We start from the raw sequence: 25,063 nt of genomic DNA, 5'->3' as shown, positions 1-25,063 counted from the left end.
GTTAAAAGTGTTTATGAATAAATTATCTTCTGTAGGAGGTCCCCACACCAGGTCTTGAACTCCAGTCTCCTAGATCATAGATGACTGTGCTGACTACTGAGGTAAAACCAAGTGCATCGCAAATGTGCAGACAGACCTCTACTTATTTATACACCCGTAATACAGAGACAGCACAGCATATAACGTGTAAAGAACTTCAAAGGCGATTATTGAATTGTGGTTTTCATTTATTGCTTATTTTTTACAACCTAACTTTGTGGAAAGGAGAAGGGGAACAACAGGTTATAGAGAATCCCTTGAAAAAATTTGTGTCAGTAGCTCAGCTTTATCTCTGGGGAACATCCCCAACTCCGGAAGTGATGTCCAAATAAGGAAATGTGAGTCATGTAGCAGGTGGATGTGACTCCCCAGGTTGAGCCTGCTAATAGACATAACAGCGCAGCAGAGGAGAGAGACTGAGATAGCGATGTAACTGGCCTGTGTGCTGGTATTTGACATGTTTTATTTTCTTCTTGAAAAGAAATCATTTTAAAAATATTTGTACCAAATAAATGTACATAAAAACCCACTATTTGTGCTTTGCCAAATAATGAATTTGTATTCGGGCCCACCCCTAGTAAACATACACTTTTACAATGTTATTGTTTCCACTGTTTCTACTTCACCATGGTGAAACTACAGGCCTAAATGTGTAAAGGCCTCAGTGGCATCAAGAGGCTGCCATGTTCTTTACACCAAATTTACAATCCTGTTATTCTAACAACCTTTTTAGAAGTTGAACTAAAATGTGAACTTTGTCTTGATGGAGGCACTTGAGGAAAAACAGGCCACCGAATTAATAAGGAATCATCCTCTGGGGACCATCACTCCATCATTTCTAGCTTTGCAACAGCCAGGTTAAGGCCAGTGTGGGCTTTAATGGGGAACAGATTTTCTACATCAAAGAGTGTTTCTGAGTGTTTGGGAGAACTACTGCATGTGTGAAAAAAATTGTATAAGTCTTTTTTTATACTAAGTCTGCGTTGATTGGGGATGAAGACTACCAGTTTGAAAATCAAAAAAATCTGGTGGTGTGGAGTTAGAAAGAAGTGAGGTTAGCAGAAGCAAGAAGAAGAATGCATGGAATGAAAAAGACAATATCTCTAGTTCTGCTGCATCAGTTTTGATATTTAAAAAAAAACGTCCATCATGAGTCTGACAATGTTATAAGAGTGTAATGCTCAGTCCACCAAAATTACATAGGAACACCACACTTTAATGACCAAACATTATTATCTAACTTGCCTTCATCAGGGTGTGTGATGTTGTTTCAGGTTACTTATAGATAACCATAGATCACCATACTAAGTATACAAAAGAACATACCATCATGTTTTTGGAATAGTTTTTACAAAACACAACATTTACTCTTAATGGACACAGAACTTTACAGGAAAAATAAAAATGACCATGACAGCAAAATCTCTATAAATCTAATTTCTCAAGAGTACTCAAATCTCTTCCATCTTTTCAATAACACAAACTAATTTCTATGTCAATCTATTACATTTGGTGCATTTGCAATATATAAACTTGGTATCTATGGTGATCTAGTTGCATGACCGACTGATGAACTCTGGTATAGGCAAGTAGTCAAAAATGTTTGTTCAATACAGCTGTGTAATGTAATGGAGGAGAGTTGTGCGACATGTTTTGATTTTGGTGCACCATCACAGACAGAAAAACTGACCGACCAAGTCGGTTTTTAGGCAGCATTGTTAGTGGACACAGTGTTCAAATGAGCAGTCTATTCAGACATTTGTACTTTATAGCCTCAGGTGGTTAGCAGCTCAGGTGATCAGGGCATTCTAAAGGTCAAATATGTTTTTACAGTGAACGGCTGTGAGGTCAGAAGTCAGAGATTCTACCAGCTGGCATCAAATACTCCACAGAGAATACACTTACGTATCTGCAAACACCCACTGCATGGTACCATTCTAAAGGTTTACAGAACATCAAGTATTTTTCTTTCTTATCATCTCTTTGGCCGTGTGCTAACATTCTGGCTCTGACTGAATCTTGCATCAAACACTGAGCACAAAAGCATCTCATGAAACTTGATTTTAGGGGTTAAAATAACGATGTGAGCCACCCAGTCTTCAGATTTCAAATACAGTATATTCTTAGATTGGGACTCAGTGTAAGGTATGTTCCAAAGGTTAAACTGAAATGCATTTGTGAAAATAAAAAACACTCTTAAGCATAGTATCTACATTTCTGCCTACGTGGTAGCGTGTGTCAGAGTGCTGAAAGTGAGCTTAAGGACTGAAAGCGGCTTTAAAATTAATCGGGCCCTGTGTGGGATTAAAGGCTGCTGTGTGCTGATGTGGAGGCCAGAGGAAGCTGGATGTCTATCAGTCAACCCCCTGTCCTCCCCTCGGATCCTCACAGTGCCACTCTGCTGGCATGAGCTCTGGAGACAACCCAGAAACTAGGAGTCACTCTGACCCAGATGAAATCAGAAGCAGAGAATATTTGATGAAAGACACAAGAGAAGAAAAGCACACACAAACAGCTGAGTCCTTACAGAGCATCTGTGTTATAAGAGGGTAGTGCGGGGTGACACTGCTAACTAGGCCTCAGGGATAAAGATGTCGGACTCAGGAGACGTCAGTGACAGTGATCAATATCAACAGCGCAACACACACTCTGAGACAGAGTGCAGGTGTCATGAAGTATTTAATTAATTTGGAAAAGCACAAAGGACACAAACATAACATATTAGAAAAAAAATTAATCTGGATCTCCATCACCATACATGATAACAACATAGACAATCAATCATGCAGTACTGAGTTATGAGTGCAATACTGTCAATATTTCCAGGATTGTTTGGAGCTGAAGTTTGTATAAGTTGTCTAAAATTGGTTACAAGCTGACAACGTTGGAGAACTATCCATACAAAGATGTATCAGTTGTTCTTGGTCAGTGTCGTACTGTTTTAGATGTTCTGCTAGCCAACAGTTATACAAACCAACAATCAAAATACTGAACCAAAAACTAAGAACCAAGAACAACCAAGAACTCAAGACTCAACAGAGACCACCAGAAGCATCACAGTGAGACTACCTTACAGAGGACCTTTCAGAAGCAGTGTTCGGCAGTAACGCATTACTTTGTAAGGCGTTACAGTAATGGAATTACTTTTTTCAGTAACGAGCATAGACTGTATATAAAGGTGGATGTCATGACAGCTCCCCAAAGGTGAAGCCAAACTGGTCATATCAGCTGATCCGACCGACTGCACTGGGTTGCACCAGCTAAGTGAAAGCCGCCCCCAATTTGTTTGGATCAGGTGACCAATTTTTACACATTAAACCTTTAAAGGAAACTTAGCTGAGTAAAGCTGAGTTAAATAATGTAATTACTTTTACAATGACTAATGTGTAATTAGTAATTAATTACAATTTTCAAGTAACTTGCTCAACACTGGTCAGAAGTCACGGGGAGTCAGCACTTTCCACAAACCATTCGACACCTTAAGATCTCTGCACCCTAAAGACTGGACCCCCTTTGAGAGGAAGACTGTAGTTGTGTATGACATCATCATGACATTACATGTGACAGATGGAGGGGTCCCTTCATCAGTGAAATGGAAAGGACCCTGAGCAATAGACTGAATTAACAGACATCAGTTGTCTGTGAATACCAGACCAAAACCACTTTGACCTCTTTATCTACTGAGAAGAGGTTAAAGGTCGGAGGACATTCACGGAGGAAATTCACTTCTGACACCAGAGACCATGTGACTAGTCTTAGGTCACATGATGCGCAAGTTACACAGAATAAGGCTATGAGATATGGTTGAAAGCTCCAGGAAGAGCTAAGTATAAATGATCCTTGCATTTAGAACATTTTTACCACAGATATCTGTTCCCAAAGTCAAAAACAAATCTCCATACTCAAACACTGAAGTAACAACACAAGTACAATGAGACAACAATTGATGGTATTATAACTAATGTTGGTGTTACTATGTATTCTTATGAGCTTATATACATCTGTGTGTATGACAATGTGACATAATAAAACCTTAATATCCTTTTTGAAATTTCAGTTTTAACTATGCCTTCATAGTTTGCCCTGTTAGGTAGTCATCATTCTTTTGTTCTCTTTTCTCTCTCTCTCTCTCTCTCTCTCTCTCTCTCTCTCTCTCTCTCTCTCTCTCTCTCTCTCTCTCTCTCTCTCTCTCTCTCTCTCTCTCTTCCTTCCTTCCATCCATTTCTTTTTCTGAGCAATTTATATCAAATGTTTGTTAAATGTGGAATTGAAAAGAAGATGTATGCCTGAATGTGTTGATTTGTTCACCAGCAGTCTCTTGAGATGAAGAACTGACAGTTGTACATGATGGACATGAGTGTGTGAAATACAACAGGAGGGGAGAGATAGAGATACAGATAAAGAGGCTGATGAGAATACAGATAAAGAGGCTGATGAGAGGTGGCAGAATGCTCCGTCAAGTGCCCATCATCTATGAAACATCGAACTTGAATGTTTATGTGTTGGCTTAAAGCACATACACACAGTATGCGTGTAACATCTGAACATTTCAGACTTTGGTGACAAGTGGTACTATCAAACAACACGCTGATATAATTGAAAGCTACTAAACACTGATTGACAGGTCTGTTAATACATGGAGGAACACTAGACATCAACTAAATACTATGGTTTCAAATGCCTTTAAACTTGTTTATATCAGTCATTTTTGTGAACACAGCAGGAAAAACACTCCATTTTCCATTCCTTGAATTGAGGATGGAGCATTTCTCAAAGAGTGTACTGAGAGTCAGACTGTTGCATACACAGGCTGTTCTCCACAAGTGTTAACACACAGGTATAGTAGTTCTATGTCACATCAGATCATTCTCACACTCACCTCAGCGGACACACATGCATGTCATGCAACATTATGTAAAAGGAAAACCCCACTGAATGGACTAAATGCATGAGAGCAGCAATGATGAGATACATATTAAAGGCGCAGGATCAGTAGGCCAGACAGTGATATCCAGCTCTGATAGAAGAGTTTGACTGATTAGATATTTTATAATTTATTTATTTCTAATTTGACCTCTAGTATACTGGCTCTCTATGGTGATCATTTTCTAAGCATATTGTACTAGAGTATGACAATCAATGAGTTCGATGATCCCTCAGTCAGCATCATGTCTGCTTTTATTGATGCCAGTGTTGCATTATCATATATTAATAATGGAGTTGAAAGTACTTATTTAATCAAGTCTGCTCAATCATCACACACAAATAGTGTATAACTTGGACAACAATAAAACAGCAGATATGGTGTTTACTGTCCTGAACTCAGTTGATTTCTTTGTGGGATGATTTTAATATTGTAATGAAATAAATGGAAACCAAAGTTTGTCTACATCCTGAGAAAAACACAATCACAAACCTCACAACATAACAAGTATATGTGATGCAAACGTGCAAAAACAATGATTGAGTCCTAACTGATTTTAGTGAGACACAAGAGTTTACGAATATATTCATTATTGGTCGTTGTAATAGCGATCAGATCTGTCAATCATACAAACATGTTTTATGAGTGTTTTAGTTTTTGATATTAAATATTTGCATTTAAAGGCAATGCAGGATAGTGCCACACACTATATCTAACATGATGAATTAAATAATGAGCAGTCTATAAGTCCATATCAACCCTGTAAGATCCTAATATCCACTCTAATGGACATCAAATATTAAGATGTTTCAGCCAATGAAAAAGTTTTAGAATTGAACGTTGAACCAATAACTAAGCAGACTTTAACTACCAAGACCAGCATGGCAAACAGACTAGGACAGGAAGTGGATTAAATATCAGTTTATATACATGCAGACCTCACTTTCTGAATGCAACATTGTCACTTTAAACGCACCATTAAAAGTTGATTAAAAGCTTTTTTCAGTGAGGAGAGCTTAAAAAATGATTTGAATCATGAAATTTTGAATAGTAATTTTAGATATTATAAAATTAATATCCAAGTTATGGAATTAATTTTATAATATTTCACAGTACACAACTACAGAGGTTATGGATGTTCCAGAAACATCCAGAAAGTGAATGTTTGGATTTGCATGAGGAGGAGGAGAATTCTGTAATTTGGTAAATTAAGTAATTAAGGAAATACAAACCACAAATGTTAATACAACTTACAGTATGGATGAAAACAAGTAAAGGTGTTATACATATACATGTGTTATACCTTTTCCATGTGTACTACAGTCAAAATGCCATTTGAGTATAAACAACCCATAGCTAACACAGATGGTTAAACCAACTAATAATGGAACTGAAGATATTTTACACTCTTATTGTAGTGAATATGAACAAAATAATAAATAAAAATATGAGTTGACATAAATAATGATTTAGCCACATTTCTACATTAAACAAGGGTAAGACAAGAAATGAAAATACTGGGAGAGAAAACTTAGAAGTGGAAAAAAAATCAGGTGGGACTCAGTGATGCCTCTAATTTGTGATAGGGGGATGTCAATTATGAAACATGTAGCCATTGCAGCATGTAGAACAGCACCGTGAGTCATAACAGACAATATCTTTCTTATGGAACACCTGTATTGAGGTAAATGAAGCTAACTTTTTTTCTTCCGACAGATCAATTAAAAATATTCTTGATGATCACTTTACTGATTGTAGCTACACATCAACGTCTCCATGCTGATTGTACAGTGAGCCTGAAAAACAAATGATGGCGTGTAACGCCTGCTCCCTCTCTGTCACTGTTGGATAACATGCAGACTGATTACAGCCGCTGTAAGCATTATGAGAGCGCGATGCTGATGATGCTGATGACTAATACACCGAATCGTTTACAATAATAATAACTACATTTCATCCTTTTAATACATTCATACTGTAACGCAAATATAAAAAGTATCTCTGTTTACAAGGAATTAACCATTACATCTGCCCTCGTTCTTATCATTACTGCACCGCTTTATTATGAGCCGACATATTCTAATATATCACAATAATTTAAACACTTTATTCAAAGGATTCAGCCTGCATTAGATTTCAGAATAAAACAGCGCGTTTCAGACTGGGGACAATAAAAGGGGCGGTAGGTGTACCTGTCTGCAAATGGCGCTGAATGTGAAAAAATGTCAACAAATTCTCCCTCAGCAGCCCACAGTGTGATGTCAGAAATCACTCACCTCTCTCTCTTCAGATCATTCAACAGAAAAAAAAACGATCCTGTGTGAAAGTAGATGCTCACTGGTCACTATTCCTTCCAAGCATCAGATAAACAAAGTAGCAATTCATGAGCATTATCAAGCGGCTTTTAACAATGTGTTTAGGTACCAGGAGCGAGTGGTGTGACGTATGCCCTCAGCGTTGTCTTACAGACAGCCAGTAGCGGCGCCGTATGTATTATTATACCATCATGTTTTATTCCTCCTCTGCTATACTCACCTGCTGAAGTTGCTGAGTAGTTGGGCAACTGCAAAGTAGCTCAGTACCTATTTATATTCAAAGTAAAGTGGGAAACACAACTTTAAACACATAGGCCAAGTATGCCGCCAGAATAATTATGGACTTTTATAACCTAGTTTTAATTTAGAAATGTAAAAAAAATGCCAGTTTATGGTGCTTACCTCTTTACACAACACAACATACTAAACCTCTTTAACTGAAATAAAAATATGAGTCCATATCAGTCCTCCTTTTGCCACTGCTTCAAATAACTTTGAGTAAGCTATTCGTGGCTTTAATTAAGGTGTAGTATCCCAAAGAGATGTAAATATGCTACGTAAAACTTGTTTCGTTTGCAACTATCAAATACAGAAAACAGTGAAACTGAAAAAGAAACAAGAATCACTGTTTCTGAGAAGAAAAAAAAGTTAAAATGTAATTTTTCAGTACATTCAAAACCATCACTGAGATAAATGCATTATTACAGTATGTTTTATAGTTTTATAGTTTTTTAGTTTGTTTGTTTTTCCTGTTTTTTGCAATCTGGCTGTACTGACCTTTGTAACATTAAATGACCTCTTACTGCAGCAGTAATATATTTAAGCTCTGTGAAGATTCTTAATTTAAATTAGTTTTGCTGTTGAGATTCAGTAAATTTGAGTGTAAATACATCTTTGCATGAATATATTTAACAATGGATGATGAATCCAAACATGACATGACATCCCATCCATCTGTAAGAAAAGCTTCTCCTTCCCTCACTACAACACATTCACAGTAAAATTAAAGTTTCTCTCTGGCTCCACCTGGCTGCACACAGATTGTACATGTCTTCCCACACCTAATCCATAATCCTACCCATCTATTATGATCCATTTTATAATTTGGTTGAATCACAAGGCAGAAATTCAAAAGCCCCAAATGAAACAAAATATTCAGACTCCACAGTTACAACCTGCTGTGTAAATAGCTTGAAACGTCACGCCTGTAAGACATTACATTGGGTTAACTCGCCCTGATACCCACCCTTTGGCTCCCCCTCCGTTGTACAGGAGGGAGGAGCTTTGTATGTAATGAGGCAAGTGTATTTGTGGAAGCAGCCAATGGGAGTAGCGCAGAGAGCAGCCTGCTCCAATCACAGCCCTCCGAGCTGCTGTTCACGGCAGAGCTCCACCATTAGTAACCAAGGATACAGACATCCTGTGCCATAAAAATCAAAGCGTCCATTTTCACTCAGCAATTGGAAACAGTGTGTTTTGAGCGAGGAGGCAGAGTGTGTAGGCTCAAGTCATTTCAATGAATTGATAAAGATGTGATTTCAGACCTGCATGGCTTCTGTCCTCTGCTGATTTATTGCAGTGTTTTAGTGTGTGACAGCGCTCAGAGGATTGTACATGCAATCCCACATTTGTTTGGACATTATTTGTTACATAATAGAATGAAGTAGGCCTACATTCTGAGTGCATGTGAAACAAGATTGTGTGATCAGGTCTGGCATCACTCAGAAGCTTTAAATAATGAATAACAATAAAGCAATCTTTGAGGATGGAGACAAGAGAGAATGGAACTGGAGAGGTGCTGCTTCCAGCTACATTTCATATACACAACACTGCAGAGGAGGAAACATTTGAATCCTTATAGTTCAACATATGAAATTCACTCACTTCATTTTCTTAATGAGTGAGATGAGATGATGGATATAATCTCATGTCTGTATGTTAAATACATAGCTGGAGTCAGGAAGTGGTTAGCCTAGCTTAACATAAACAAACAGTTCAAACACCTCTAAAGCTCAGTAATTAAACAATGTATTTTTTGTCCTATTCATTCACAAAAGGAAATGCAAAAAAACCCCCAAAAAACAAAACAAAAAAACAATGATACTTTGCGGTTTTAGAGGGAGTCACATGCTGGAACTATTTCTTGACAAACAATCCATCCACCCAATATTCTGTGTCCAGCCAAAGTTCGGGGTGCCAGATTCACAAAGAAATAGTTGAAGTCATGGTGCTACTAGCTATCTGAAAACATCTCTGCACACCTGAATTTGTGACAGGTGTGTTGGCAGGCAGCACATCTCGAATATATCCATATTTACTCTACAGACCTGAACAATGAACTCCTGCTTACTGTGACATTCTCATTTGTTTTTCCTTTGGTCTAGTATTCAGGGTCTAGTCTGGTTAGATTACTGACTTCAGTTGGATTATTCTGCAGTCAAATACTAAAAAAAGACACAGCAAAACAAAACAAAAAAATCAGACTTGCATGTTTTCTTATTTGCCTGTTCTATTATTTCTCTGTTCTAGAATATCTACTATTAATTCCACATTCTTTGGATAGTGGGAGTTATTTCATGAATGACAACATATATGCATTAAATTCAAATATATTACCATTAAATTATAAAAATTGACTCCTCATTGAACGTTTCTTTTTTCATTCTTTGACTTTTGAACAGTCTGGACTTCTTATATGGATGTTGTTGGTGCGCTTGATTATTACATTTTAATTGATAATTTCCTTTTGATAATGAATGTTGGTAATTTTGCCTTATTTACCTTTTGCCCTTTTCTATTTCTTTGACAGTGTGATATTATATAAATTTAAAAAATAAAATTTTCCTTCTTTACCAAATTACCTGGTTGTGTGTTTTCACAAGGTGTTTTATTCACCAATGAACCCAATGGTGGTCCTCTGATCATTTCAGAGCGGGTATGTATACACATGGAACTGTTGTGATGCTTGTTCTTATGTCTGATTAATGTCTGCACACCAAAATATTGTCATTTAATAAATATGCCAGCAGGAGAAACATTGTGAAGGGTTTTTTCTCACTTTTATTTATAATATTTCAGAACAGTAAAGTGACATCAAAAATGAGTTATGTAGGTAAATGAACAATTCATATTTTGAACTTTCAACTCCTGACAAAATTGAAATACTACATAAAAGTCCCAGCAGAATAAACCTCAAGTAAAATGAGTTAGTTGCTTTCCATCTCTTATGAAAATGCCAACATTCACACGCATTCAGCACAAAAGGAGAACAAACTAACAGCCAACTATCACACCAGTACACAGAGGTATGAAGTGGGTCTCCACGGATGCAGCAGCATGGTTGTAATTGGCATATCTAAGCCAGTTTGAATGCTTTTGTCTGGGGAGCGGCATGTTCAGCACAGCACTCCCTACAACAGCAGTTTGTACAGTCAGCTTTCCTCACACATTCATACAGACACTCCTTCCCCCATCACTACACAAAAGGCCACCCTTTGCCCTCGCAGCCCCCTCCCCCGTCACTATCACTAGCAGCCTCCCCCTCCCCCCAGTGTGAGGAGCAGGTGCTGAGCGAGACCGTCTGCTGAGGTGAAGTGACAGCATGGAGCGCAGCGGCTCCCCAGAGAGAAGCAGGGAGGGCACCACCACCCAACTGTACCAACCTGTACTACCAGTCTGTAGACAGAACATTTCAAATATAAATGACCGGAGCAGAGCCCCTGATGAACTGTGCTGCCAAACCCACAGAACTTTATTCTGAATTGTAGTTAGGATCCAAAGTAAAGTTGCTGGCACAATTATGGAGAAATTAGTAAAAAAATTATGCACCACAAATCTAGACTATTTCCATTTAACAGGAAACTCTCTTAATGAGGTTAATGTTGAAAGTTATCCTATCTCCAAATACAACATTCTCAACTGTCAACAATAACATTATTGATAATATTTCATCATGATGCTTTCTTCAGTGGTGTTTGTTAGCTGTATGTACAGTATGTATATCACTGGCCTAGATGTCTTTAGGAAGATCAAAGTGCTAGAAAGCTGTCAGCTACAAGAAAAGAAGTATAAAGGCAAAGGGAACATAAATATCACTAACCATTAATGGACACATCATTGATTCAGAAAAAGACGTGCAAATCAGAGAACCCTTAAAGTAATAATCAAACCTTTCCTGAAGTCCTCTGAAGGTTCCATTGTGAACCTTTGTTAACCTTAGAGTTCAAAAAAACACTTTTCCCCTAAACTTTATACTGTGTGATTTTGGGCTGTCTGAGATGAAAGTTGACAATCATTATGAAAATATTGGTTGCCACTCCTAAACAACGGTCCTTGATCGCACTGTGAGGGTCGTCCACCGAGGAGACCAAAGACAGTCTGAGGCAAAATTCTGACTCAGAATTTTAAGACCACAGTCTCACAATGTGACTGCTGATACAACCCACAAACCAACCAATCAGAATACAACATGAAATGACTGAGTTTAGGGGGACTGATTCACCTTAATATGTGACAAGAAAAAATATGTTTTTTCTATTTACACACTATTTACACACAACCTGACAACCTCATATTGTTATCATACAGTCTGACATAGATTGCAACCAAGATTTTATCACAGTCATCTCACAAAGCCCCCCCCCTCCCCAGGAGATGAGCACAGGCTAGAATAAAAGTCAGGAAATCTTGTTCTGTGCTGCTTTAAATTTGACTATTTACTATATAAGTTTTTTTTTTTGCAAGTCCTCCAACTGTATGGAAGTACAATACTGACTTGCTGTATACTTTAAGGGGTAAATACACTGAATGACGTTAGTATGCATACAAAAAATGTTTGATTTTTGATTGTGCTGTTGTCCCCACTATCTCACTATTATCCCAAAAAGCAAAGTACAAACAAAACAGGAGAGTTGCTAAGAACTGCAAAAAATTCAAATAACTTCAGGTTGTGCTGAAACAGTTTGAGGAAGATACTGAAAAAAAAACAAAAAATATTACTTTTCTGGAAAAAATATATTTCTTTCTCTTTGTGGAGTTTAACTAGCGGTGGTATTCCTAAGTCGTGGTTTGACTGATGTTTGTGGGCACATGTAGCATTTCCTCTTAGTACATAAGTGGCTGCTAAACTAGTATGAGAATTAGTATATAGTATATAATGTATACAGTTAAAATGTTCCAGGGGTGCTGAATTTATTTCAGAGGTGCGGGGGCCAAAAAGTGTGTGCGTGTGTGTGTGTGTGTGCGTGCGCTAAACTTTTGCAGAATAGCTATAGCTTGCTTGCACTACAGGGTAGTGGTATAATTCCAAACACAAAACAGCTAATTAGTGTTTATGGGATTAGATACAAGCTTTTTTGTTCAATTACCCAAAACTAGGAGTTGACAGGACAGTAACACTTTTGCGGCTGAGTAACAGCAAGCAGGCAATAGGAATGTTAATGTTGTCCTTGTGCTGTTAGCAGCCATGTCCCGAATCCATATTTAACAATAAATCACCTTTACAAATTATCAACATGCCATGCTGTTGTGAAAATGTCATTCATGGACTACAATAGCCTAAATAAACTTTGGGAGCATCAACCAACAAACTTAGAGTGGACGAGAATGATTGAAACGTCTTTTTACCCTAAGTGTTGCAATATAGGGGCATTTGCGAGGATACAGAGATACGCAACTTAAAAAGAATGTGGGAGGAGGGTTAAGCGGTGGGCCAAAGGCCTCTTGGACTCCCCACTTACGGCACCCTTTGTATGTACTATGGAACTAAGACACAGCACAACACTTTAACTACAAAGAACATTTATTTTCTTTATTTGTTCCAACATTGTGACATTATATTTTTCTAATCGTTTATTTAAATAATTAATAAAAGAAAAATAAAGGTCAGCTGAGGTATTTAAACATCCCATAATTTAATAATCTGAGCTCAGGAGGTAGAGCGGGTCATCCACTGATAGGAAGATTGGCGGTTCGATTCCTGGCTCCTCCAGTCCGCATGCCGATGTGTCCTTGGGCAAGATACTGAACCCCAAAAAGCCCCTGATAGCTGTGCCATGAGTGTGTGAAAGGTTAGTTTCCTCTGATGGGCAGGTTGGGACCTTGTATGGTAGCCTCTGTACCCATTCAGCGTATGAATATGTGTGAATGGGTGAATGTGACACGTAGCGTTTGATTGGTTGGAAGACTAGAAAGGCGCTATACAAGTACAGTCCATTTACCAATCACCATAATGCTCTTATAGGAGCTGGACGGGAGTTTGGAATGAGCAGGACTGCAATGGGGACACAAGAGAGCATCCCACTGAAACCACTTTGACAGAATCCTGGATCAATGGATCCACATCAGTGCAGTTGCTATAGTCTGTGTTTGGAACCTCGCCCAACATTTGTAAACATCATTTTGCTGCTGATTTATTAGTTTCAGAGGGGCTGGTCTTGCCTCTGATTCCAGCTCCTCTGCTGTGCTGCAGGTGCGACTTCACACCCCAAGTGTGACATAAATCACATCTCTTCCTGCGTGAACAAAGCGGAGTGTTCATGAGGCTTCTCCTCTCCCTCCCTCTTCTATTGACATCTGTGCTTTGTGGCCTCCAGCTGAGTGTGTGCTCTTTAATTACCTCCCTCCACTTTCACCCAATCACCTCTGTGCCAGCACAACAATAGAGACCAGCTTGGTCAAACACCACAGCACTAACAAGCCTGTTGGTGTGTATTCTGTGGAGGCAAATCAAAATGACTGCAGAAGGGTTACGGTTCAACTAAAATCATTGACGCTTGGCATTTTGCTCATTGCCATAATTGATGTGATGCCATTTCCATTCCCAGAGATCACTTCCTGCATCAGTACTACATGCAGTATTTCATTTAGACCAATCGGTCTTTGTCAGATTCTAATCATGTGAAAAAATACTCTCCCAGATGTTAAATGCATGTCTAAGGGCACGTGACCTCATGGCACAAGCTTTGCTGTGACATCTGAAGCATTTCACTGGTCAGCCCTCTCTTTACACTAAATTAATATCTATAGGATCCCTCAGAAACCACATATAAGACGATATAAGAAGAAGAAGAAGAAGAAGAATACGTATTATTATTATTATTATTATTATTATCATATACAATATATACATAGTATATTTAAATTAATATTAGTATTTTAAACGATATTGTCTGTTTTGTTTGTTTATTTGTTGGTTTGTTTGTTGGCTTAAATAAATATTGGATATATTATGTATCCTTTTTTTTTTTTAAAAGGACTTCCTGGATTGTATTTTATGTCTGGTTGATACCTGAAGCAACACAAGCTTTGAGTTTTGCTGCTTCTAATTTTGTTCCACTGCTGAACCAGCAGTAAGGTTTTATTTCAGCACATATTCAGCACCTATAAGAAATGCAAATGTCTTCTCACCAAGTTATTTTATTATTATTAGTACAACTAGTCTTCGGTGAAAACAGGTTTACACAACAAGATATGGACAAATTCTGTACTATTTGGTCAGTGGGTCAGTTTTAAATAAATCAGGTATAGACACATAAGAAACAGTCACAGTGAGGTGTTAGATGAAGAGCTGCAGGCAACAGGTTATGACTAATATTCATTCATCATTGAAGGTCAAATACCATCCAATAAATATCAGAACAAAACAATCAATATAGATAGATTACAGATTATAGATTGCAATGCCAAACAGGTGCTACATTTTTCACTATTTTGCCCTCAAGCCAGGTGATAAGTCCAAGTAAATCTATTGGTCTCTGCACAAAACACTTCCCTCTCTGTCTCTGTGTACACATGCACAGAAACAAAGCAGGATATTTCTGACATGTCACTAATGTTACATCAGATGATTTTTGGGTGGTCCACCTACTGCTTTCTGCCCTGCATTACAACATCAGCAACATGCTACTGCAAATGTTACTATAAGTCCATTCTTTGGCTAAAAGCTTCCACTTGTTGGCTGTTAAATAAATCCTTTAATGTTCACAAAATAAAAATCTAAATGTGTTTATACTTTATTCTGTGTATACTGTTCACACTGGGGAAAGGATAAAACTAATTGAACACTATTCATATCTACTTTCTAAGAAACTTCATTCTAATTTTTATGTAAACTTAACAGTGTGATTTCTCAGCAGGCCTGAACTCCACAAACCCTGACAGTACAACATCTGTGATTGTGTTTGATTCTACATCTGCCTGAAGGCAGGATGTGAGTAAATACTCTGCTCTCCTCTCTCCATGCCAATATTGGATCAGCATGCAGACATTTGATGATGATAATCCATCCTGAGTCAGAGACCACCTGTTCATCCAATTCTGCTGCTCTGCTCTCTGCTGCAGCCTGCTGGACACACTGACAGGCTGTGCTATGTGGAGGACCACTATTAAACTCAAGTGAACACACTAATAGTCCTTTACCTTACGCATGTGCTGGCTTGGCTTGATGAGGTTTGACTCAGCACGTCAGCCCATCACAGCAGGGATTTCTATCTCCATTACAACAGGGCTACCCGCTTCAAGGTGTATTCAACTGATGACATGCTTGTCTTGAGTCAATGACGTTTAATAGCACTGTTTGCTCAAGCCCCCAGGAAGTGCACTGGGCTGGGACTAGTGGTCAAAGGAACAGGTGTAAAACAGCATTTTTTTGAGCATCACAATCCCTGTGAAATGGTTTGTTTCACTATCAGAATTTGATCTATTCAGTCTGATAACATTTGGAAAGTGTAAGAGAGCAGCACGATTGAATAATTTTATCCCCACTCAAGTTAACTAAGGGATAAGGGAAGTTAGACAGCTTGTCCCTAAAAGATGATGAAGCCCATCTCGTGTCACCATAACCCGCTTGGAGATGGGTCAGGCACTGACTTCAGAAATGGTCCATCTTGGGAGCCATTTGACGTGTAATGGAAATGCAAATCAACACAGCATGGTTTAACACGGCGTGGCCAAAAGTGCCAAAAAAAAAAGACCATAAATGAAGTCAGAGTGGAGCAAGAGAGGCTATGAATATAAAATCTAACTACAAACTTGGGCCTTCAAAAAGGTTTCCAAAACATTCAAAACAAACCTGCTGATTATTTTGTGCCAGATGAATCAAAAGAAAAGAGAAGGACAGATAAAGAGTCAGACAACAATTTGTTATTTCTGTCAAAGTTTCCAAAACTGCTTCCTCTGGAATATCTGGAGCCTTCAGAAATCCAAGTAAAATACATTTTGAAACATTTTTAATGCTATAGAATCACAGCTAATGTAAAAGTGCATGTATTTAATGAAGTTATTAAAGGTTCAGGAACAAGAGCACACCTCTCTCAATTCAATCACCTGTGTCTGCCTGTATAGGTGTGCCTAACCCCTTTCTGTTCAGTTTGTCTTAGTTCTCACATTCATTTCGTTTGTTCTCAGACTTACTGCTATCTAGTTGCTATCGTTTTTTCGCGTACCTTAACCATGGACAACAAAGTGGTCCTAAACCTAAACCGATCTGTTGCCTCCTTCTCCCTACAGCCAGCCACTTAGCCATCCTGCTTGTGTACCACATTTCTTGGCAAAGTACTGTCCATAACTCTCAATCTAGCAGCACCGAGATATCTCCTTCACCACTACATCCACACAGAAGCCATTATCATTGACGATTGGCCAGAGTCCAGACGCTCCATGTGCATCCACACGCATCCACCTTACAGGTCCCGGACATGGTTCCTCCTCACATGATTGACATCAACTGGATGGTTGCTTACTTCCAGCGTGCTCTCAGGGAGAGGGACATCCCGTTCCTCTGAAACAATAATAAAGCCAAACTTTTCCAACTCTGTGAAGACTCTACTTCCATCACACCTCCAGCCAGCCACTCGAATTACCGCCCAACACCACCCTGACACCACACATCAATGATGTCAACACGCCATCCACTATGCAGGTACCACTCAAACTCCACAATGAATTAATTCATTTGTGGGGCTTAAACTGAACTTTGTCCATGAATAAACTCAATTTCCCAGAGTCTTCTGGGTACTTCACACCTGGACGTTAACTCTGCCCATGGACCCAGCTTTGAGCTACCATTGGTCACTGTGGCATGCGATCCAAGATGTCATCCAGTCAACAAAACCGGAGCTACCCCTCTCCACTTTCTCTTTCCCCCACTGCTGCTGCAGGAAGCAACAGTGACTGCTCTTTTTCTCCTGGACACTCTTCATAGCAGCTGCTGAGAGCTGCAGTGAAGCTCTAGCATACTTCACACACATTACATGCAGTGACTAGGCCATGCATGCAATTAACTAACCTCTTTCAACCTGGCCACAGGGTTGAGCAGAGATGTGGGTGTATTTATTTGTGCTCTAGAATGTCACCACTGTGAAACAATCAGAAAATAACGTTTTATTGATTTGATTCACCAGCTTTCTCGCTACCAGCACTCCCTCTCTTCACTGCTGCTCTCTCTCTGTCTCTCTCTATCTCTTTTTCTCTCATCTTTTTTTATAATGAGTAGGGAAGCAATTTCAAACTTTACTTTTAATGTTATCAAACGAAGAGAAATGTCCTCCCCTCCTCCTAGAAACATCTTTCTTTTCCCTCATGGCAGAGTTTTACAACTCTGATCAGTCTGATCTTCAGTTGTGATTGGCCACCACAGCCTTCAGCCGCAGTGACATCAGATTGCACTTCTCCAAAAGTTGAGTCTGTCTCAACTTTCCGGGCCGCAGTCCAGTGCAGCGTCTCTGTGGCCAAAACACCCGCAGCTGAAACGCACTTCCTCCATTCAAATGAAAGGAAGGACTGGTGTTTTCGCCGCACCGCCTGATTTGGTCTGAATACGGCCTTACATACTCTTTTGCTTCTGGCATAGTGCATGTGGTCTCAAGCCACCACATGGTCTGGCCTTTTGCCTTCGTCTTCTCTTGTTCACAGATCAAAGGAACATGTGGCCTCTGTTGCCATTTTGAATCTCGTCAGCCATTTTATTGGCCTGTAATTCACACACACACACACACACAAACACTTTTTATTGATTTCAATAATTAATGATTATCTTTGATAATCACTAGCCTATAATCAATAGCCTAACAAAGTCCCAATAACTACAACAGAACCTCAGACTCAGGCCAGGTTGTATTTCGCCATGTGCCTGCTCCCTCTCTATTTGGTTTGTCTTGTGCATTTTCTTCATTTCTTTCATCCCTGTGTCTGCAGGCTGCACTTTCTACCTCCACACATGCATGGCTCCATCCCAGCATCCCTTAATCTTCACTTCCTCCAGCCGTAGCTAATATAGCTCCCTCGATTCCATCTACTGCTCCAGCCCCCACTCTCGCAGCAAACACTATCAATGAGGGCGCTCATACCTACAGCAAGCCATGGAGCCTCCTCCCACCCACCCACTCCATTTCCCACCAACCTGTCTCTGTTCCCATCCCTCCCCCGACACCTCACTGCACCCCACCTCCATACAGTACCCCCTGCTGCCGGTCCTCTGCCTCTGGCTCTCCCAATCGTCAACCTCACCAGTGGCATCCCCTCCCCAGCCTCCACCATTCCCCCCACTCACCCCGACTTGGCTACATGATCCTCTCCCATTCCACCCTCCCCCAGACAAATATTCTCAGGCACCCTCATTGATCTCATTCAGCTCTTCCAGCCACCCACCTACAACACCACTGGTCTCAGAGAGCCCTAAACCCCCCATGGTGCAGCCCAGCTCAGGCACCCTTCACCTTCATGTTCCAGAGAACTCCTGCCAGTTGCATTTGCTTTCTCCTTTTCTCTGTACTGTGACGATGCTGAGTCTTAACCCCACCACAAGGCAGAGCTTGAGACCTACTCGTTCATCATTTTGGATTAAGCCTTGCAGTTTGGTGGCACCTGTTTTTACACCTACCATGTTCTCTTTGTTTCCCAGGCTCCCAGGCATCTTCAACACTTTCAATCAATGCAGTCGATTCAGAGCACCACTGCTGTGTGTTCACAGCCCGTTCTTCTCTGGCTTGCAACTTGTGCGGAACGCCTTTCCACACAGCCACCGCATGTGTTATTCCTCACGGAATGATGTTCAGTTTTTTATGACAACGACATCACCCAGTATAACAATATCCAGCTACAGCGCCTTCCTTTGGATTTAATGGTTACAATGGTTGTAGGTGGTTTGTCTCCAATCGGCCACCTGAACTGTCCACACTTTGTCTCCTCTGCTCTCTATGAACTGTACCACATCATCGTAGGGGCATGAGGGGTCAAAGAAGTCGTCCTAGCTCATACAGAAAACCACATTGTCATCGATATAATAAACAAAGGTCATTCACGATCACTCAACACCATGCGGTTCATCAGCAAAATCACCTTAATCTCAGCTCAACACCAATACATCATCTACGCCTCCCAAATTTCAGACTACAAAATACTATTGCTGACTCCCTCTCCCGTTTCTCATTTCAGAAATTCAAATCCTTGGCGCCAGACTCACATCTCCTTCTGATGCTGGTGCCTACATTTTCATCCACCATCTTCAACTGAACCCTCAGCTTCTCCATCTGATCACCGTATCACAGGAAGCCATCATAAATAGTCTCTCTCCACTCTCAGCAGATGAATGTGAAAACAGCCTTTTAGTGTCTGCATATACGTCATTCTGCACAATGTAGCTCAAACATCCAACTAATTTTTGAGTGGAAGGGGACTTTAAGGAAATTGGGATGTAACCATTATTTAACTGAAACTGCACCTGAAAGCACTACTTCCTTTAATCACTCACTACTCCCTGTTTAACAGACTCAGTAGTTTGAGATTTCAGACACTTATTGATCATCATCATTTTGCATCACCACTGACAGGTGTGGAGTCACATCACTGTAATGTACTCTATATGAATGACTACATGTGTATTACACATGTAGATTAGACTATATGTATCACACTACATGTATCTATAAAATGCAACACATTGCATTGTGGGATTGTTAGCAGAAAGTAGTGTAGATGAGTGCAGTAACTGTGTTTCGTGTTCGGTGAAGTTCAGTATAAAGAATCTGTGTTGTTAACCACCTACCTAACATGTAAAACACTGGTTTGAGGACACAACTCAGCATCATTATGTCTCTAGCAGCCTTTAATCATTATGTGCACTTCAGCTTCACCATCATACCAGCTTCCCAATTTACACCTCAGCAGTGGTCATGTGTGGTCACCTTGAACTCTACTGCTGCTGTGTGAAGCTGACTGTCTATCTCTGGCTGCTCCCGCGCTGTATGATTCTGTCTGCACCACCAGAGGGCACACAGTTTAAGATTACGCAGATGAAAAATTAGTAAGAAAATATCCTTTGATTATTCAATTGGAAAAAGAAATATATACAGACTGTTCCATAATAATCTCAGTCACTAAATGGTGATATACAGTGAGATATTACTCAACAAAAATGTTCATGTACAGTTCAAGTGATGTCAGCAAATGCACTCAAATGTTACTTTTGCAACAGAGGCTTTGAATCTGTTTTCTTTGACTAGTGACACATGAAAATTACTGGTTTAATCCAATAATGATCTAAGATGTAGTCAGAATTCTGAGAAAAAATAGAATTCTGAGAATACAACCAAAACAAACAGTTTTATTTTCTTTTTTTAAGTTTATTTTTTTGTCATTTTGCCTACATTTGAGAGTCAGTGTAGCAAGACAGGAAACAAGAGAAGAGAGAGAGGTGTGACATGCAACATGGGTCCCCTGGCCAGGAATCAAACCATGGACATTACAGTTATATGGTATGTGCCTTAACCATTAGGCCACAAGTACACCCTTCCTCAGTTTTTTGAGATTAATGTCAGCCTTTAGTTTGTTCTCTCTCACTAATTTTTTTCTGAAGAGTTAAAATATAATTACTCACCATTATTTCAGATGCGGTGTTTCACAGGACATCAGCAGTCATGGGTCCAGGAGTTTTAAAAAGTAGACCAGAAACAAAGACAGAAATAAAGGTTAGTAGGTTTATAATCAACACTTTGTTATTTTCAGTCTTCATGGTTGGCTTCTCAACCACTTTGATTCAACTTTCAAAGGATTTTTTCTGATTTTCTGACCTCCAGTACATCCTATTTGTCATTCTAAACAATCATGGACATATATTATAGTAGTGTAATTTGCTAAAAGAGTGATAGATCTTATTTTTGGACAAATCCACAGACAGTAGCTGGCTGTTGTACACATCCAGTTCAGAGTGGTTTCCTTAAGACCAAGAGTAGATCATTTACTATTTAAAATAAAGAAGCGACATAGGTCTGTGCTCTTTGAATTTTAATTTTTTACAATAAGAATATGTTTAATAATTTAGTATTCATTACATAAATCAAAGATTTCAAATCAAAGTGGTTACTAGTGATGGTTAGTGTTCCTCAGCCTGTGAGAACAGTTACATGATGTCTTTTGTAGCTCTGTAGGAGCTTTGTCAAGTCTGAGAAAGTAACCTGGATGATGTTACAGTGATGTCATCAGGGACAGTTATCAGAACCTGTTACACGCTGGAAATGTGGAGTTTGACAGGCTGCCAAGTAGGGAGGGTCTAATAAAAGATGCTACTGAGTTGCATTGTCGAAAATATAGGATCCAGTGGTTTTGAAGCTTGACCCTGTAAACTTTTTTTGTGTAAACAGTCACTTCCTAGAACTGTGACTCCACTCATGACGTCATCAGGTCAACAAAACCTGAGCGCTGCTCTTTGCTCTCTGTCTTCTCCTGGACTCTCCTCACTGCAGGGTCGTGCAGGTGAGAGTTGCTGGTATATCTCTGCTCTGAGTGTGGCCTGTTCAGGGCAGGCACATGGAACTCTCTCTTCTTAACGGCAGCGACACAGAGCCTGCTTGATTCAAGTTTAACGCTGGCGGCTATGTCACAAAGTCTGCCAGCTGACCCCACAAGCAACTTGAGCCGTGAAGCTGAGTTAGCACTGGAGCGACCAGTTTCTCTCTGACCTAGGACTGGATCACTGACTGCCCAGCAAAGCCTGCATTTCAGCCTCGGTGTCACAGCTCTTCTCAGCCTGGCTCATGCCAGACTCAACAAAGCAGCAAGTCAAAGTATCTCTCTCCCTCCATGGACTTGGTAATGTTAACTGGGCATAGCCAATAGCATAGCATTAGCACGGCTAAGCATAAGCATCTTTTATTCTGCCATCTTTGTAGTTTTCCTTTGTTCGCAGCCATGCAGCCTCAGTCGCACTTGAATCCAGTCAAGACATGAAATCATGTTCCAGTTATGGAAGTGTTGTATTGCTGGAGTAGTCTGTTGACAGAGGTTATGAGTAAACATATATTATCCTCCAGAGTAAATGAGCACTGAATCATATACAGTAGTTGTACAGCAGATGTTTTGCCTTTGACACCTGATGGGAAATATCTGCTGAGATATCACTGATGTTTGAAAGCTTCAACTCAGAGTAATCACTGCAGCAGTGAGTTTCTGATCTTATTTACTTTACATTCCCTACATTGATCACCTCACGTCAATTTAAGAATCTTCCAGTTCAACTCATTTCCAGTCTTAGTTCAACATTTGATTCTAAGTGCAGCAGTCACATATCTACAATAGGGTTAATTATATGATTGTTTTTGTGGCTTTCATGCTCTTTCAGTAAGCTTTTAACCAGGAAGTAACCCTAGGTGTCCACTGGTCTGTGTCCATCACAGTTCAAATGTCCATTTAAAGTCTTCCTGAAAAAGAGCATCTGCAGCAGAAACATTTCCCGTATGGTTTAGAGTTGTTTGCAGCTGATGTAATGTGGAAATAGATGCTCTGTGGCTGCACTTTACTGTTAAATTACTGTACTAACCCACATTGCCTTTTATCTGTATAATCATTAGTGTACATTAACAGCAGGAAAATGTGTCTGTCTTCCTCCCACAATCTCTTTTTTCCATCCCTTCCTGCCCTCTCTCTCTATGTACAAACAATGTGGTTTTGCTGTTTAGGTGTGAAGACAAAGTCAGGGACAAATGAAATGCATCATTAATGTCATATCAACAAATATCAAAAGGAAGCCAAGCAAAGGAGCCCAGCAGAGAAAATGGCTGCATGAATAAACATGAAACTATATATTTGTGAGCTCTTTTTAAAGATTCATGTCTTCTGTAGGAGCCAATGGGCTTGGAGCAGAGACAGACTAACACATTGTTGGGTTTTTGGGTCTGCACACAAAAAATATAGAATATCACCAGCCGTATCCTTTAAAGATTTGTTTGTTCAGGTGCTGAACACCACTACTGTAAATTTATGATCAGTGTCAATTGGACTAAACAACACAAGTTTGAATCTAGCCTTCAGGTCCTTGAAGAAGCAACATTCATTGTGAAGGATCCAGCCTCTGAGGTAGGACAAGGCTTATTCAGATTATTCTACTGTATTGTTAGTATTGTTAGTAACTGTGTAGCAGTAATGTAACTTCACCCTGTCATCAGCCTGCAGAGAGTAGCCATCATCAGCACTGGGCTTTCATCATAACCACCAACAATAAATAATATTTCTGCTTACTGTGACTCACTGGAATCCCATTCTGATGTCTGCAGTGCTTACGTTTGCACAAACAGTGGGAAGCCTCAGATCTGTCTCTATGCAGACAGGGATGTACTGTGGGAGCATGGACACACACACACACACACACACACACATACACACATACACCGAACAGGGAGCTCTGCTGGCCGGTCCTGTGTGGGTGACAGGCCACAACAGCCCCCATACATTCTGCTGTCTACTCAGAGAATGACTTCAGGCATTAGCTGCTGGAACCACTGTGGGGTTCCACCAATATCTACAGTAAGCCTGATAATAATAAAACATAATTTAGAATCAGTGATATAGACCTGCAATTCTTTTTTGAGGCATTTATTTAATATTCTGATGATTCATTATGATAAGGATTCCAAACTGTGTCATAATGTGGCCTTTGGTGATGGGCAAAACAAATCCTTCTACACCATTAACACCACGGAGGAGTGACAGATTAATGGAATATGCATTCTCTACATGTGCATCTTTTACTATCTTGCGTTTGTCAAGAGTCCATAAACACACTATGGTGACAATAATCTAAATAGCAATATTAAGCCTTACAATAATCTAGAATATTTTCACTGCTTCCTCATTAAGAAATCTAATAATAAAACAAAATGAACCTTCAAACTACTGCAGCAATTACATCTTAAAATAACAGTAAGATACGGTAGAATATGAAACAGCAGCACATCATGTTCAGTTTGGTGGACAGTTACCGCACCTGAGAGCTTGACAGCTGCTCTGCTCCTCTTCTCCGCAGACTGATGTTGATCTTTTCCATCCGCCTCAGCTTTTCGGATTTCTGCTAATATCACACCATCATCACCGGCAGCTTACCTTTCCACACCGGTCTGCCACGAACAGCGGAGCCGCGGAGGAGTGGCCACCTCGGGCTGAGGAAATGCTGAGTCAAGCTGCCACAGTTACACCGGAAATAGTGATCCACCCTTCAAAATATAAACGGAAAATTGTTCGTAGAAGTTGTTGCTCTTATGCAATAATCTTTGCTGTATTATTTTATATTATTAAATGTAACCATTTTAGAGTTTTATCATAAAAACCTAATAACACACACACACACACACACACACACACACACACACACACTGGTATGGGAAAACATAAATACACTCACCAGGCTGGTTGTTGAGCTCCCGTCAGACACACACAGGCATATTCTTAAGATGATCTGGCTGCCTGCCAGTCTGTACACCAGTGCAACTGAGGGGAGCAGTACTGCAGCAGAGTTGGC

The 25,063-nt window shown here is 39.8% G+C and overlaps 1 protein-coding gene across 10 annotated transcripts in view; it reads right to left on the bottom strand.

Moving 5' to 3' along the window:
* The window catches only part of epb41a (erythrocyte membrane protein band 4.1a), a 103,587-nt gene extending 78,949 nt beyond the window's left edge, over positions 1-24,638 (bottom strand). For 5 of the 10 annotated variants that reach the window (XM_042435505.1, XM_042435510.1, XM_042435506.1 and 2 more), the window contains exons 1-2: positions 21,152-24,525; positions 20,460-20,529 (exon numbers count right to left, since the gene is read on the bottom strand). In XM_042435505.1, coding sequence (XP_042291439.1) covers positions 20,460-20,529; positions 21,152-21,154 — 73 coding nt within the window. In that variant the 5' untranslated portion in view covers positions 21,155-24,525. The other 5 variants (XM_042435503.1, XM_042435511.1, XM_042435512.1 and 2 more) reach the window with 5 other exon arrangements.
* Positions 24,639-25,063: the final 425 nt, after the last annotated feature.

Source organism: Thunnus maccoyii, chromosome 15, assembly GCF_910596095.1.
Source record: "Thunnus maccoyii chromosome 15, fThuMac1.1, whole genome shotgun sequence".
Lineage (NCBI taxonomy): Eukaryota > Metazoa > Chordata > Actinopteri > Scombriformes > Scombridae > Thunnus > Thunnus maccoyii.
The sequence above is the reverse complement of the archived record's forward strand: the minus strand, read 5'-3'. Positions and strand labels throughout refer to the sequence as shown.